A 14,989-nucleotide genomic window follows, 5' to 3' on the forward strand; every position below is an offset into this window, starting at 1 on the left:
TTCTTATGCAGTCAGGGTGCACCTGTGTAATCTGTCCCTGACCAATCACCTGGAGGCCTTGACTATTTAGTTTCGCCACTCCCACTGAAACATTGCCTGTGCAATGTCTAAACTCAGTTAGCTCCTTGCTGCTGAGCTAGCCAGGCCCTGTCCTATGTCTTACCTTCTCTGAAGGCTCTTAGTCTGTATTCCTGTGTCTCGGTACCTTGCCTAGCATTTCTCTGTCCGCCTGCCAGGAGGCAAAATTTCCTGGTCCTTGAGTCTTGTTCCTAGTGCCTTGTCTGTTCTCTGCCCGCCTGCCAGGAGGCTGAATATCCTGGTCCTTGTGTCTTTGTCCCTGTCTCTCTGTCTGAACTCTGTCTTACCTTTGTCTATCAGTCTCCCTTTCTCCTTGTCCGTGGCTCCCTTCCTTGCTGTGTCTTTCCTTGTGTCCTCCCTGTCAGTGCATCTGCACTCTCGCAGCTATATCTGTGCATCTGCACTCTCGCAGCTATATCTGTGCATCTGCACCCTCGCAGCTTTATCTGTGCATCTGCACCCTCGCAGCTTTATCTGTGCATCTGCACCCTCGCAGCTTTATCTGTGCATCTGCACCCTCGCAGCTTTATCTGTGCATCTGCACCCTCGCAGCTCTGTCTGCACGGCTCCCTAGCCGCTCTGCCTGCTCCGCACTCCTGCGGCTCTGCCTACCTGCACCTCCTGTGTGAACAGGTCCAAACCTGTTCCTTCATATTCCACTCCTTCCTGCCTTTATCCATACCTGCACCTCCTGTGTGAACTGGTCCAGTTCCTGTTCCAGCATACACCACTCCCTCCTGCCTACACCTGCTGTGTGAACAGGTCCCTACCTGCTCCTTCTCATACCACGCCAATCCGTCCTGTGTCTCCAAGCCGTGCCCGCCTGTCCTGTGTCTCCAAGCCGTGCCCGCCTGTCCTGTGTCTCCAAGCCGTGCCCGCCTGTCCTGTGTCTCCAAGCCGGTGCCCGCCTGTCCTGTGTCTCCAAGCCGTGCCTGCCTGCCCTGTGTCTCAGCCGTGCCTGTCGTGTCTACCTGCCTGCCTGTCTATAGGCTCTGTCAAAGTGACTTGTCCCCGAGTGGGACCAGCAGCCACAGCCAGACACCACCCTGGAGTGGCACCCGACAGCTATCTGACGCACAAGCCTGACCTCACCATCAGAGGCTCCAGTGAAGACCGAGGTAGCTGTTGTAGTCACGCCCCTTCCAGGGTAGTCTGGTTTGTGGCACAGTTGGGCCACAACTCCCCGGCTCGCGCCATTCAGCCAAGGCGCGAGCGTGACAACTGGGCAAGGTTTTATGTTTTTTTATCCTCTCTCTGACAAGAGAATTTCTTTGACTGGGACAAATTTCCTTTATTGATTTGAGTAAGTATAACCTGGAAAGGGAGGAGAAGAAGCAGCACTATCTATGTGTAGTAAATGTGATGAAAATTTATCAAAGGGTCACATCCTGTAAGATTTGTATGTATATTGTATGTATATTGGAGAAATTACTGTTCTTAGTTGGATATTTTAATTTTTCTAGACAAACAGTAAAATGTTATGATGTTCATCAGTTGAGTTATATATACATGTATTTTTGTCCACTCTGAATGTTAATTACCCACCACATGAATACATAAGAGGATAGCAATGATCGGATCCTCTTCTTGGGGAACTCCACTTATGTGAAATATGAGCAGGTATAAGTAGGCTATATGGGGCATTATTTTGTAGACACCTGATGAAGGCTTATCTAGCCGAAACGCGCTGTTTAATCTTGTGTAACTATTGTACTTTTTAAATAAAATACTTTCACACGGCCCAAGTTGGTATATAAGACTCCATGATGATTATATTTCGCTGTTCCTTTTATCTGGAGACCTCAAACAACCACCGGAAGCCCCTCTCTGGATCATCACTTACTCTCTTTATTGATGTGACGCAGAGATTTCTGGTCTCATAATAAAACCTTTTCTCTGCTAGCTCCATAGATTGTAAGCTTGCGAGCAGGGCCCTCACTCATCTTGGCATCTGTTGATTTATGTGATTATTGTTATTCTGTAATGTCTTTCATTATCTGTACAAGTCCCCACTAAAATGTTAAGCGCTGTGAAATATGTTGGCACTATAGAAATAAAATTATTTATTATTCTTAGTGTGGGACCTCAAACTCAATCTCGAGGCACCAAGTACTTATCTGGAGAGCAACGTTTGTTTTCCAGCCTAGCTGGCTGCATTCTGGGCCAAGAGTATTTATTGTGGCAGCCTTCCATCAGGTGAAGAAGAGTCTGCCTCCTTATTTGGCATCATATCACAGTAAGAGATCTAAGCATATCTGACCGTTGGGTGTGTAGCTGTAAGGAGGACATATTGCCTGCGTTTACGCCTTGAAGAACGAGTGGTATTGTAATGTGAACGGTGACTTGCGTAAGTAATGCATCAATGTGTGTTCTTTGACTGTAGGGACAGCAAGAGTTATTGATTGTTATTAGCCCACAGTGGGAAGGGGCTAAACTCAAGGAACAAATGACAGTTCCTGTCAGGAAGGCCGAAAGATCTAAGGTCTAATATGAGCAGTGCTGCATGACGTGGGTGTTCATAATGAGAGAGGAGACATGGGATAGTGAGATCCTGAGCAGTATAGCAAAACAGTGATCGATCAGACATGGGTCCTGGATAAGGACACCTATCAGTGTGGTCTAGGGTTTATAATTTAGAAAGGTAAAGTGCCTAAATGGGACACAGCAGGTGAGATGAGAAGAGATAAGCACCGGCCATATTGACAAAGTAGCTTTCCTAATGGGAAAAGGATGCGGAACCATGGGTTGAGCATAGACTCTTACAATCTGATCTGTAATACTAAGCTGGGCTGTGGTGAAGTGAAGGGGAATGGTAGAAATAGAAAATAAATGAGTAAAGATGAAGGAATTGAAACTGTGGAAAATGCTCTGTATTGTGAAGAAAACGTTAAAATTGTTGTGTACCCGCTGTCTATGGTATATATTGCCTACCAAGGTCCTGTTCAGTAAAATGTTTATTTTTGAATTATGGTCTCCGTCATTGAAATGTCAAACATCTGGTCCTGGCAAATCATTATCATTTGTTACATGTGGTCTGCACGGGCTACACAGCACAAGTCCACACACCGAGCCAGGACCCCCCACCTTCATGTAATGATCTGGGGTGCAAGAGACTAGTATCTTCCCAATGGCTACCACCCTGCACCACATGCACGGTGAAAGATGCTTGTTGATGGGTTTAGGAAGCGACTGCAGTTATTTATACCAAAGGGTGTGACACGAAATATTAAGTAGAGGGTGCCAACAATTTTGTCCAGCTAATCTCCCAGGTTATGTCCAAATTGTCTTTTTTTTGCTCTGATGATTTTGTTGTTTGTTCCAATACACACAATAGGAAATTAACACGTGTATAACAAAATATGTCATTGCAAAAATTTTTAGGGAGAAACAACATTTTCTAGAATGTGCAAATTGCCTCTTCAGAAAGAAAGAGGACTTTTACTCTACAGCGCCACCTATTGGTAGTAGCGATCCTACTACCAATAGGTGGCGCTGTAGAGTAAAAGTCCTCTTTCTTTCTGAAGAGGCAATTTGCATATTATTTTCCCAGAGGAGCATTGCACGGCAAATAAGTCTCCTTACCTTGACAAGCCACAGCTGGCATGTCACTCTCCGCAAGGAGAAACCTTACCTCTTAGACCATTTTCTAGAACAATTTTAAGGGCATCAATACTTTCGGCCATGGCTTCATGTTGAAACGTCTGATTTTCTGTGTACTGAATCTTTTTTAGTAGAATTGTTACTAGGTCCTACTCAGTAGATTAAAGTTAGGTGATTTATTACAGGTAGGCGATTTTGCCTTTGCGTTATGTTCTAACAACAGGTGCTGAAGTAATCATGGAACTACAGATTAACCCCTTCACGACCAATGACGCCACATAGGCGTCATGAAACCTGGTTCAAATCTGACCAGTGACGCCTATGTGGCGTCATGACTTCAAAGCCCCCCTGCGGGTCGGGTGACCGGGGTCACTGAAAGGTCACCCGACCCGCAGATACAGGGGGCTTTGTAATTCACCACAGGGGGCGTGGCTTCGCCCCCACGTGGCTACGATCGCTCTGATTGGCTGTTAAAAGTGAAACAGCCAATCAGAGCGATAGTAATATTTCATCAATGAAAATTGATGAAATATTACAATCCAGCCATGTCCGACGCTGCTGTAGCATCGGACATGGCTGGAGACACCAATTCCACCCCCCCCCACCGGCGATCGCCCCCCCGCAACTGAATGACAGCGGCGATCTGCCGCCGCTGTCATCATCTGCCCCCCTCCCATTCCCTCTGCTCCCCGCCAGCCTCAGATCCCCCCCTCACCCCCCCCCGGTACCTCCGGTGTCCCCCCGTCCCTCCCGGTGTCCCTCGGGTCCGGATGATGGGCGCCGCCATCTTTGAAAATGGCGGGCGCATGCGCAGTGCGCCCGCCCGAATCTGCCGACTGCAGATTCCATTCTTTCATTTTGATCACTCTCACAGTGATCAAAATGAAAGAAAAAGTAAATAAACCCCCCGATTATCACCCCCATAGGTAGGCAGAACTAATAAAATAAAGATAATATTTTTATTTTTTTTTTCCATTAGGGTTAGGGTTATGAAAAGAGGGTTAGGGTTAGGGTTAGGGTTGAAAAGAGGGTTAGGGTTAGGGTTAAAAAGAGGGTTAGGGTTAGGGTTGAAAAGAGGGTTAGGGTTAGGGTTGAAAAGAGGGCTAGGGTTAGGGTTGAAAAGAGGGTTAGGGTTGAAAAGAGGGTTAGGGTTAGGGTTGGAAAGAGGGTTAGGGTTGGAAAGAGGGTTAGGGTTAGGGTTGGAAAGAGGGTTAGGGTTGGAAAGAGGGTTAGGGTTGGAAAGAGGGTTAGGGTTGGAAAGAGGGTTAGGGTTGGAATTAGGGTTAGGGTTGGAATTAGGGTTAGGGTTGGAATTAGGGTTAGGCTTGTGGTTAGGGTTATGGTTAGGGTTGGGATTAGGGTTCGGGGTCTGTTGGGGTTAGGGTTATGGTTAGGGTTGGAATTAGGGTTAGGGATGTGTTGGGGTTAGGGCTGTGGTTAGGGGTGTGTTGGGGTTAGGGCTGGAGTTAGAATTGAGGGGCTTCCACTGTTTAGGCACATCAGGGGGTCACCAAACGCGACATGGTGCAACCATTGATTCCAGCCAATTTTGCGTTCAAAAAGTTAAACGGTGCTTCCTCCCTTCCAAGCCCTGACGTGTGCCCAAACAGTGGTTTACCCCAACATATGGGGTATCAGCGTACTCAGGAAAAATTGCACAACAACTTTGGAGGTCTAATTTCTCCTGGTACCCTTGGGAAAATAAAAAATTGGGGGCTAAAAAAATATTTTTGTGTAAAAAATTTTTTTTTTAATTTTCATGTCTCTGCGTTATAAACTTCTGTGAAGCACTTGGGGGTCCAAAGTGCTCACCAGGCATCTAGATAAGTTACTTGGGAGGTCTAGTTTCCAAAATGGGGTCACTTGTGGGGGGTTTCTATTGTTTAGGCACATCAGGGGCTCTGCAAACGTAATGACGACCGCAGACCATTCCATCAAAGTCTGCATTTCAAAACGCCACTACTTCCATTCCGAGCCCTTACGTGTGCCCAAACAATAGTTCCCCCCCATCTATGGGGCACCAGCGTACTCAGGACAAACTGTACAACAACTTTTGGGGTCCAATTTATCCTGCTACCCTTGTGAAAAAAAAAATTGCTGGCTAAAAATCATTTTTTTTGGGGAAAAAAAAATATTTTTTATTTTCACGTCTCTGCGTTATAAACTTCTGTGAAGCACTTGGGGGTTCAAGGTGCTTACCACACATCTAGATAAGTTCCTTAGGGGGTCTAGTTTCCAAAATGGGGTCACTTGTGGGGGGGTTCCACAGTTTAGGTACATCAGGGGTTCTGCAAATGTAACATGATGCCCGCAGACCATTCCATCAAAGTCAGCATTTCATAATGTCACTACTTCCCTTCCGAGCCCCGACGTGTACCCAAACAGTGGTCCCCACCCACATATGAGGTATCAGCGTACTCAGGACAAACTGGACAACAACTTTTGGGGCCAATTTATCCTGCTACCCCTGTGAAAAAAAAATTGCTGGCTAAAAATCTTTTTTTTTTTGTGGAAAAAAAAATATTTTTTATTTTCACGGCTCTGCGTTATAAACTTCTGTGAAGCACTTGGGGGTTCAAGGTGCTCACCACACATCTAGATAAGTTCCTTGGGGGGTCTAGTCTCCAAAATAGGGTCACTTGTGGGGGGGTTCCACAGTTTAGGTACATCAGGGGCTCTGCAAATGTAACATGACACCCGCAGACCATTCCATCAAAGTCAGCATTTCAAAATGTCACTTCTTCCCTTCCGAGCCCCGACGTGTGCCCAAACAGTGGTTCCCCCCCACATGTGTGGTACCAGCGTACTCAGGACAAACTGGACAACAAATTTTGGGGTCTAATTTATCCTGGTACCCTTGTGAAAATAAAAAATTGCGCACTAAAAAATAATTTTTTGAGGGAAAAAAATTTTTTTTTATTTTCACGGCTCTGCGTCATAAACTTTTGTGAAGCACTTGAGGGTTCAAGGTGCTCACTACACATCTAGATAAGTTCCTTAGGGGGTCTAGTTTCCAAAATGGGGTCATTTGTGGGGGAGGTCCAATGTTTAGGCACACAGGGGCTCTCCAAACACAACATGGTGTCCGCTAACGATTGGAAGTAATTTGCATTTCAAAAAGTCAAATGGCGCTCCTTCCCTTCTGAGCCCTGCCGTGTGCCCAAACAGTGGTTCCCCCCCACATATGGGGTACCAGCGTACTCAGGACAAACTGGACAACAAGATTTGTGGTCCAATTTCTCCTGTTAGCCTTGTGAAAATTAAAAATAATGTGCTAAAAATCATTTTTGAGGAAAAAATATTATTTTTTATTTTCACTGCTCTGTGTTATAAACTTTTGTGAAGCACTTGGGGGTTCAAAGTGCTCCCTACACGTCTAGATAAGTTCCTTAGGGGGTCTAGTTTCCAAAATGGGGTCACTTGTGGGGGAGCTCCAATGTTTAGGTGCACAGGGGCTCTCCAAATGCGACATGGTGTCCGATAACGATTGGAGCTAATTTTCCATTCAAAAAGTCAAATGGTGCTCCTTGCCTTCCGGGCCATGCCGTGCACCCAAACAGTGGTTTATGACCACATATGAGGTATCTGTGCACTCAGGAGAAATTGCTCAACAAATTTTAGGATCCATTTTATCCTGTTGCCCATGTGAAAATGAAAAAACTGAGGCTAAAAGAAAATTTTTGTGAAAAAAAAGTATTTTTTTTTTTTTTTACAGATCAATTTGTGAAGTACCTGGGGGTTCAAAGTGATCACTATGCATCTAGATAAGTTCCTTGGGGGGTCTAGTTTCCAAAATGGGGTCACTTGTGGAGGAGCTCCAATGTTTATGCACACAGGGGCTCTCCAAACACGACATGGCAACCGCTAAATATTCCAGCATATTTTCCATTCAAAAAGTCAAATGGCGCTCCTTCCCTTCTGAGCCGTGCCGTGCGCCCAAACAGTGGTTTATGACCACATATGAGGTATCGTTGTACTCCGGAGAAATTGCCCAACAAATTTTAGCATCCATTTTATCCTGTTTCCCATGTGAAAATGAAAAAATTGATGCTAAAAGAAAATTTTTGTTGGAAAAATTAAAATGTCCATTTTTTCTTTCCACATTGCTTTAGTTCCTGTGAAACACCTGAAGGGTTAATAATCTTCTTGAATGTAGTTTTGAGTAGCTTGAGGGGTGCAGTTTAAAAATGGTGTAACTTTTGGGTATTTTCTGCCATATAGACCCCTCAAAGTGACTTCAAATGTGAGGTGGTCCCTAAAAAAATGGTTTTGTAAATTTTATTGTAAAAATGAGAAATCGCTGGTCAACTTTTAACCCTTATAACTTCCTAACAAAAAAATATTTTGTTTCCAAAATTGTGCTGATGTAAAGTAGACATATGGGAAATGTTATTTATTAACTATTTTGTGTCACATAACTCTCTGGTTTAACAGAATAAAAATTCAAAATTTGAAAATTGCAAAATTTTCTAAATTTTCACCAAATTTCTGATTTTTTGACAAATAAACGCAAAAATTATCAACCTAAATTTACCACTACCATGAAGCCCAATATGTCACGAAAAAACAGTCTCAGAATCGCTAGGATCCGTTGAAGCGTTCCTGAGTTATTACCTCATAAAGTGACACTGGTCAGAATTGCAAAAAATGGCCTGGTCATTAAGGTCAAAATAGGCTTGGTCATGAAGGGGTTAATGTCCTGATATGTCGTAAAATAATAACTTACAAGGATACTGGATCATTGAAAATTTCCATATCCATACATAGTATTGGCCTTCTTTCTGGAACATTGTCAGATCACTCTTCTCATCGTAGTCCTCAGTTTCCGAGATATATGGGGTTATGATACCTAAACTTTGGAAACTAAACCTTTTTTGGTTACCAGTGATTGATAGTGGGGAGCAATAGGGAGTCCACCTTCTGAATGCTTTCGGATGCATGAGGGGAAGGCCTCGATGCATAGAGCATGTGACACAGTGAAAGAAGATTTTAGGGGATCCCTTAAAGAATATATATAAGACAAATGTGAGCCCTTAGATAATGGATTGCACCAGACACTGAGGGAGGCTTAAGACAGATTTGTACAAGACCCTTTAGTGAGAACCTAGGACAGATTACACAGAGCACAGACTAAACTAAAACTAGATGGTCATGGCCGATAAGTAGTAATTCTTCTTTAAACATTTTGAAGAATGGGAAAATGTAACTCATCTCCAACAAGGAGTTGTACATATCAGCTCAACTACATGATTCACCTTCCATACTGAAAATATACTTCCACAGTATCGCAAACAATGAACGAGATCACGTCATTTCTCCATCAGGCCAATCTGGCAACACCATCTACGGAATCAAGAGACTTTCCTAATGTGGCTCTAAGCTTGGATACATTGTAACTATAGGATCTATGACCACTGAAAAGCCTCCTTGGGTGGATGGCCTTTCAAGGAAAATATACAAAAGAAATAAAGATATTTTGCACCCAAGCTAGTGGACGTGTTTAATAAATCTCTGGTTCGGGAATCTTTGCCACCATCAGTGCAGTACACCATTGTTGTTGTCTTGCCAAAGTCTGGGAAAGATGCCTTCTTACCAGGTTGATACTTGCCTGTCTCTCTTTAAACAGCTTATGTCTAGATATTGGGCAAAGTACTGGCCAATAGATTGGATATAGTATTATCCACTATCATACATCAGTAGAAAACCATATTTATGTCTGATAATTCCACCTCCATAAATATTAGGCATCTCTTAAGCCTTCAGATCCCATCAGATAATTACAGAGGAGGAACCATATTCTCATTGGATGCAGCTGACAGTGTTAAGTGGCCCAACCTAGAGTTGTAAATATACCATAATCAGCAGATTTGGTCGGAGACCCCAAGCTTTGTTTGTTAGGGTTTGTAAAAGAAATGACACTACACACACGGTAAAACTGCGGAAGGACGTTTATTGTTTCTTGCACATAAATTGATAACATTTAGTTGGATTCAGATTAACCCTCTTACAAAAACGTGATTAACAAAGTCATTACTACAGGACTGTATGAGAAAGGGATTTATTCTACAAGAAATGCTAGAGCCAAAAATGAGAGAATCCGGGTCCCGTGGCTGGATACTCCGGGCCTGGCCTCCAGTGTATAAGACCGGGATGAGGTCATTGTCTCTGGAGCTTCTCTGCTCGGTATAATAAGACTCACCGATCTTATTCATATAAAGAGCGATTGAGAATAATAGAAACTGCCTGAATATGAGGACCTTGTCTGATCTATATGTCCTTGTATAAAGAACCATGGAGATAGCGCTATAGCTCTGTATAACATATGATGTTGCTGTAGCCCCAATACTTCTATGCAGGTGGTCTCTTTATAGATAGTTGTATCCTAGCATTCCAGGTAGGGAGAAAGGAAAGGTATGGAAGGTGTCTTATTGTAATTTCTCATTAAAATTTGTAATAAAAACATCCAATTAAAAAAAACTCTTCCCAGCATTTTGTTTGTGCTTTCAGATAGCCCAATAGGGATACCAAATAAGTATTTAAAAAAAATAAAATTACAAAATTTATTCCAAAACCGTATTTGGAGAAGCATACAGCGTGCGAAGATGCAGATTTATTTCCAAAAGAGGGGAAATTGCCAATTCCAAATTCCTTTGTGTTTTTCATAGCTATAATTGCAGTAGCAGGCTCTTTAGTTGTTGTCCCCTGGACAAAGTATATTTTAATCAAGAGAATTTGGAGTAATAAAGTTCCACAGTTGAACATGTTAAAATAAATATATATATATAGCTGAGCTGAGATAATTGTATAAATGTGCCCATGCTGTACACTGTGTAATGTCTGTGTCTGACCATGGAGGAAAATTATCTCAACAGATCACAGCTCCTGGGCAGGTGAGGAAGTAAAAGCGTATACAGACAGGACAGTATGGGATCACCGCTGATTTTGTTAGGTCAAACATTTCCATTCCTGTTAAATACATATTTTACCTCACAGAAAGAATCCGCTGTGATCCCACCCTGTCCTGTCTGTATCCTCTCGCCATTACACAATACACAGCAGGGACACATTTCTAAGATTATCTCAGCAGGGGGGTATTTTTTAAACCTTCAATTGTGGAAATTATTTTTATTCCAAGATCTATTGATTCAAATGCACTTTGTTCACGAGACAGACAACCCCTTTATGGAAAGGAATATATGAAAAAAAACTGTTACTGAGTAATTGTAGAAGTAAGATAATATTATCCTGGCTATTTAATGTCATAATGAGGGAACAGGAAAAGGTAACTGGGAGAATGTAGTTGGATCAATGAATGAATCACATTCATCTTGTGTACTTTGGCAAAGTATAACATTTTGCAAATGTTCATTATACATAGGATTTGATAGCAAAATTAATTGTCAAATTTGGCCAACAAAAGGGACCCTAGATGTAGTATTAAGTTAGCAACACCTATCATATGATATGAATATGCTGTATTGCGGTATAGTCAGCATGGAACATTCTCATCTGTCTGTCATCTCATGTCTTACAAGACTTAATTTAGAGCTAAAATCTTTCCCACATTCTGAGCATGAATATTACTTCTCCCCTCTGTGAATTATCTGGTGTGCAATAAGACGTGATTTCTGCTTAAAATATTTCCCACATTCTGAGCATGAATATGACTTCTCCCCTGTGTGAATTCTCAGGTGTTTAATAAGATTTGATTTCTGGTTAAAATATTTCCCACATTCTGAGCATGAATATGGCTTCTCTCCTGTGTGAATTCTCTGGTGTATAACAAGAGAAGATTTCCGTTTAAAATCTTTCCCACATTCTGAGCATGAATATGGTTTCTCCAATGTGTGAATTCTCTGGTGTTTATCAAGATAAGATTTCTGCTTAAAATCTTTCCCACATTCTGAGCATGAATATGGTTTCCCCAATGTGTGAATTCTCTGGTGTTTATCAAGATAAGATTTCTGCTTAAAATCTTTCCCACATTGTGAGCAGGAATACGGCTTCTCCTCTGTGTGAATTGTTTCGTGTGCAACAAGATGTGATTTATACTTAAAATCTTTCCCACATTCTGAGCATGAATATGGCCTCTCCTCTGTGTGAATTCGCTCATGTCTAACAAGAGTTGATTTCTGGTTAAAATATGTTCCACATTCTGAGCAGGAATATGGCTTCTCCCCTGTGTGAATTCTTTCATGTGTAACAAGACGTGATTTATATTTAAAATCATTCCCACATTCTGAGCATGAATATGGCTTCTTTTTTGTGTCAGTGCTCTCCTGTCTAACAAGATTTGATTTCTGTTTAAAATATTTCCTGTGTTCCGAGCAGGAATATGGCTTTTCCCCTGTGTGAATTTTCTTGTGTACAGTAAGATGTGACTCAGATGCAAAACTTTTCCCACATTCTGAGCAGGAATATGGCTTTTCCAGTGTGTGAGTTCTCATCTGTTTAAAAAGAAATGTTTTGTTGTTAAAATATTTCCGTGATGAATCAGAAGATAGGACCTTTTTAACAGAATCAGGTGATAGATCATTACTGTGACAAGATGAAGTACTATCTGGAAAATTCTCTGTCTCTTCAATTGCATCTTGTGTGCGATCAAGGTCTTCTGATTTAATAAATGAATTTGTCAGATGTCCCTGTGAGCTCCTGCTACAGTCATCTGCCAAAAAATAACAAAACATTTTTGAATAAAATATTGTTAATTATAATTTTACAACATTTGTACATAAAATGTTGATAGCAAATCTCAATTCAAATTATTCAGTAAGACAATAATAGTTTACAATTAAACAGTAGACCATGATGTTCCACTGTCTTTGCTCATTCTGCCTCCAAAATATTGGAATAAAAAGCCATAAAAACAAACACATGATGTAGCCAAAAATGATACCAATTAAAACTTCTACTCATCCAGCAAAAAGCAAGCCTACCACTTAGGACCATGATGGAAAGTCTTAGTCACTCACCGGTTAACGATATTTTTTGGAGTCCATGACAGCACCACATGAGAGAGGGGATCCGCCCTTTTGGAACAGGAAATCCTACAGATACATAAGGGTGGCACCTCTCCCACGCATCAGTTGGTTTACAGAGCACAAGAAGACCACCAAGGTTAATAGCATGGTTTATGTACAATACTCTACTTAACTATTTATTACCTGTGTACATATAAGAGGAAGAAGTGCACACCCAAACTAAATGAAAGGGAGGAAATCTACGGGTGCTGTCATGGACTCCGAAAAATACCGTTAACTGGTGAGTAACTAAGACTTTATTCAATCGTCCATGACAGCACCACATGAGAGAATTACAGAGAGTAATAATTACTTAGGGAGGGATTACAGCCTGCAGAACCCTGACACCAAAAGAGGTCTGAGGAAGCACCCAGGTCTAGCCTATAGTGGTTGTAAAAGGTGCTCGGAGAGGACCAGGTAGCTGCCTTACATATTTGGTCGATCGAGACTTCCAATCTCTCCGCCCACGAGGTTGCCATGGCTCAGGTGGAATGCGCCCTCAGTTTGCCAGGAGCCGACCTGCCCTTCGAGGTGTATGCTAACGAAATGGCCTCCCTAATCCACCTAGCTAGCGAGCTTTTTGAAGCCCTAAGGCCTTTCCTAGTGCCCTGATAGGAGATAAACAAGGCATTATCTTTTTTCCAGGGATCGGTAACTGTCAGGCATTCCAGGAGGCATCTCCTAACGTCTAGAGTGTGTAGTTTCCTTTCCTTTTCATTCACTGGATAAGGAAGGAAGGATGGAAGGACTATTTCCTGAGTTCTATGGAAACTGGAGGCTACCTTAGTCAGGTATGTTGGATCAAGTGTAAGTATTACCCTGTCATCCCTGAATTGTATGCAAGGAGGAAGTCTAGATAACACCTGGATGTCACTTACTCTGCGGGCCGACGTCAGTGCTACCAGAAAGGCTGCCTTGAGGGTCACATTTTTTTGTAGAGGCTGATGAAATAGGTTCAAACGGGGCCTCTGTCATGGCCAAAAGGACTAGGTTAAGATCCCATAACATAAACCTATCTTTCACTACCGGACTGGACCTGCCTGCTGCTTTAAAAAAATCTATTGATCCAGTAGTTACTGGCGATGTTGCAGTTAAAAAGGGCACCCAAGGCTGACACTTGTACTTTAAGGGTACTGGTGGAAAGCCCCATGTCCAGACCTCTTTGTAAGAACTCTAGAATCTGCGCTATCAGTGTCGACTGTACAGCTACTACCCCTGAGTTCTCAAGGAATCTTTTCAAGATCCTAACGTAGATTTTGGTTGTGATTGGCTTTCTGCTCTTAAGCAGGGTGTTAATCAAGGCTGGGGAGAAACCTTTCTCTTTCAGCAGTGACCATTCAAAATCCACGCCATCAGATGTAGGCCAGCCACCTGAGGATGGTAAACTGGGCCCTGGGATAGGAGATCCGGGATGTCTGGTAGGACTCATGGTTCGGACACCGACATGGTCCTGAGGCATGAGAACCCATGGCCTCCTGGGCCAAAACGGGGCGATCACTATAATCTTTGCCTTGTCCTTCCTGACTTTCCTCATCACCGGGGGTAGTAGAGACAGGGGAGGGAAGGCGTATGCTAGCCTGAAGTCCCACTTTATCAGAAGGGCCTCTACTGCCAGAGGGCCTTCTCTGGGATTTAGAGAGCAAAACTGAGGCACCTTCCTGTTCTCCCTGGTGGCGAAAAGGTCCACTTCTGGCGCCCCCCCCCATTTTTGTACAATCAGGTCGAAGATGGAGGTTTTTAGGTACCATTCCCCTTGTTTTAGCAGGTTGCGACTTAAGAAGTCTGCCATGGTGTTTTCTCTTCCTTTTATATGCAGAGTTGTTAAAGACAGAAAATGCTGCTCTGCCAGTTGGAACAGCCGCTCTGCTACATTCATCAGGGGTCTGGAACGAGTCCCACCTTGGTGATTGACATAAGCCACGGCGACCTGATTGTCGGAGAATATTTGAACATGATGAACCTGTAGATACACAAGGAGGCTTTTAACTGCCTGCTCTACTGCTGTTAGTTCTTTCAGGTTAGAAGACATTTCTTTTTTTTTTTTAAATTCGTTTATTAAGCACAGGATACAAAGAATGTACAACGTACACAATGACTTATGATAAAAGACATTATACAAAGCACATGTCCATAAAAAAATGTAATACAAAAAAATTGCACATTCTTATAGATAAACAAGGTAACATGTATATTTCCTTCACAGCATATGTAAAGGACAATTGCTTATGTATTTTCCCACATGTGTATCAACCCAGTTTCACAAACCTTGTCATATCATGCAACCGTAGGAA

The 14,989-nt window shown here is 42.6% G+C and overlaps 1 protein-coding gene across 1 annotated transcript in view; it reads right to left on the reverse strand.

Annotated features, from left to right (window-relative positions):
* LOC141052982 (uncharacterized) overlaps positions 1–14,989 on the reverse strand; it is a 159,443-nt gene that overhangs the window by 103,839 nt on the left and 40,615 nt on the right. Inside the window, 1 exon segment of the mRNA XM_073550310.1 lies at positions 11,192–12,343. Within this exon segment, the coding sequence (XP_073406411.1) occupies positions 11,192–12,343 (1,152 nt within the window).

Source organism: Dendrobates tinctorius, unplaced genomic scaffold (genome assembly GCF_039654945.1).
Source record: "Dendrobates tinctorius isolate UK_male_01 unplaced genomic scaffold, ASM3965494v1 ptg000164l, whole genome shotgun sequence".
NCBI lineage: Eukaryota > Metazoa > Chordata > Amphibia > Anura > Dendrobatidae > Dendrobates > Dendrobates tinctorius.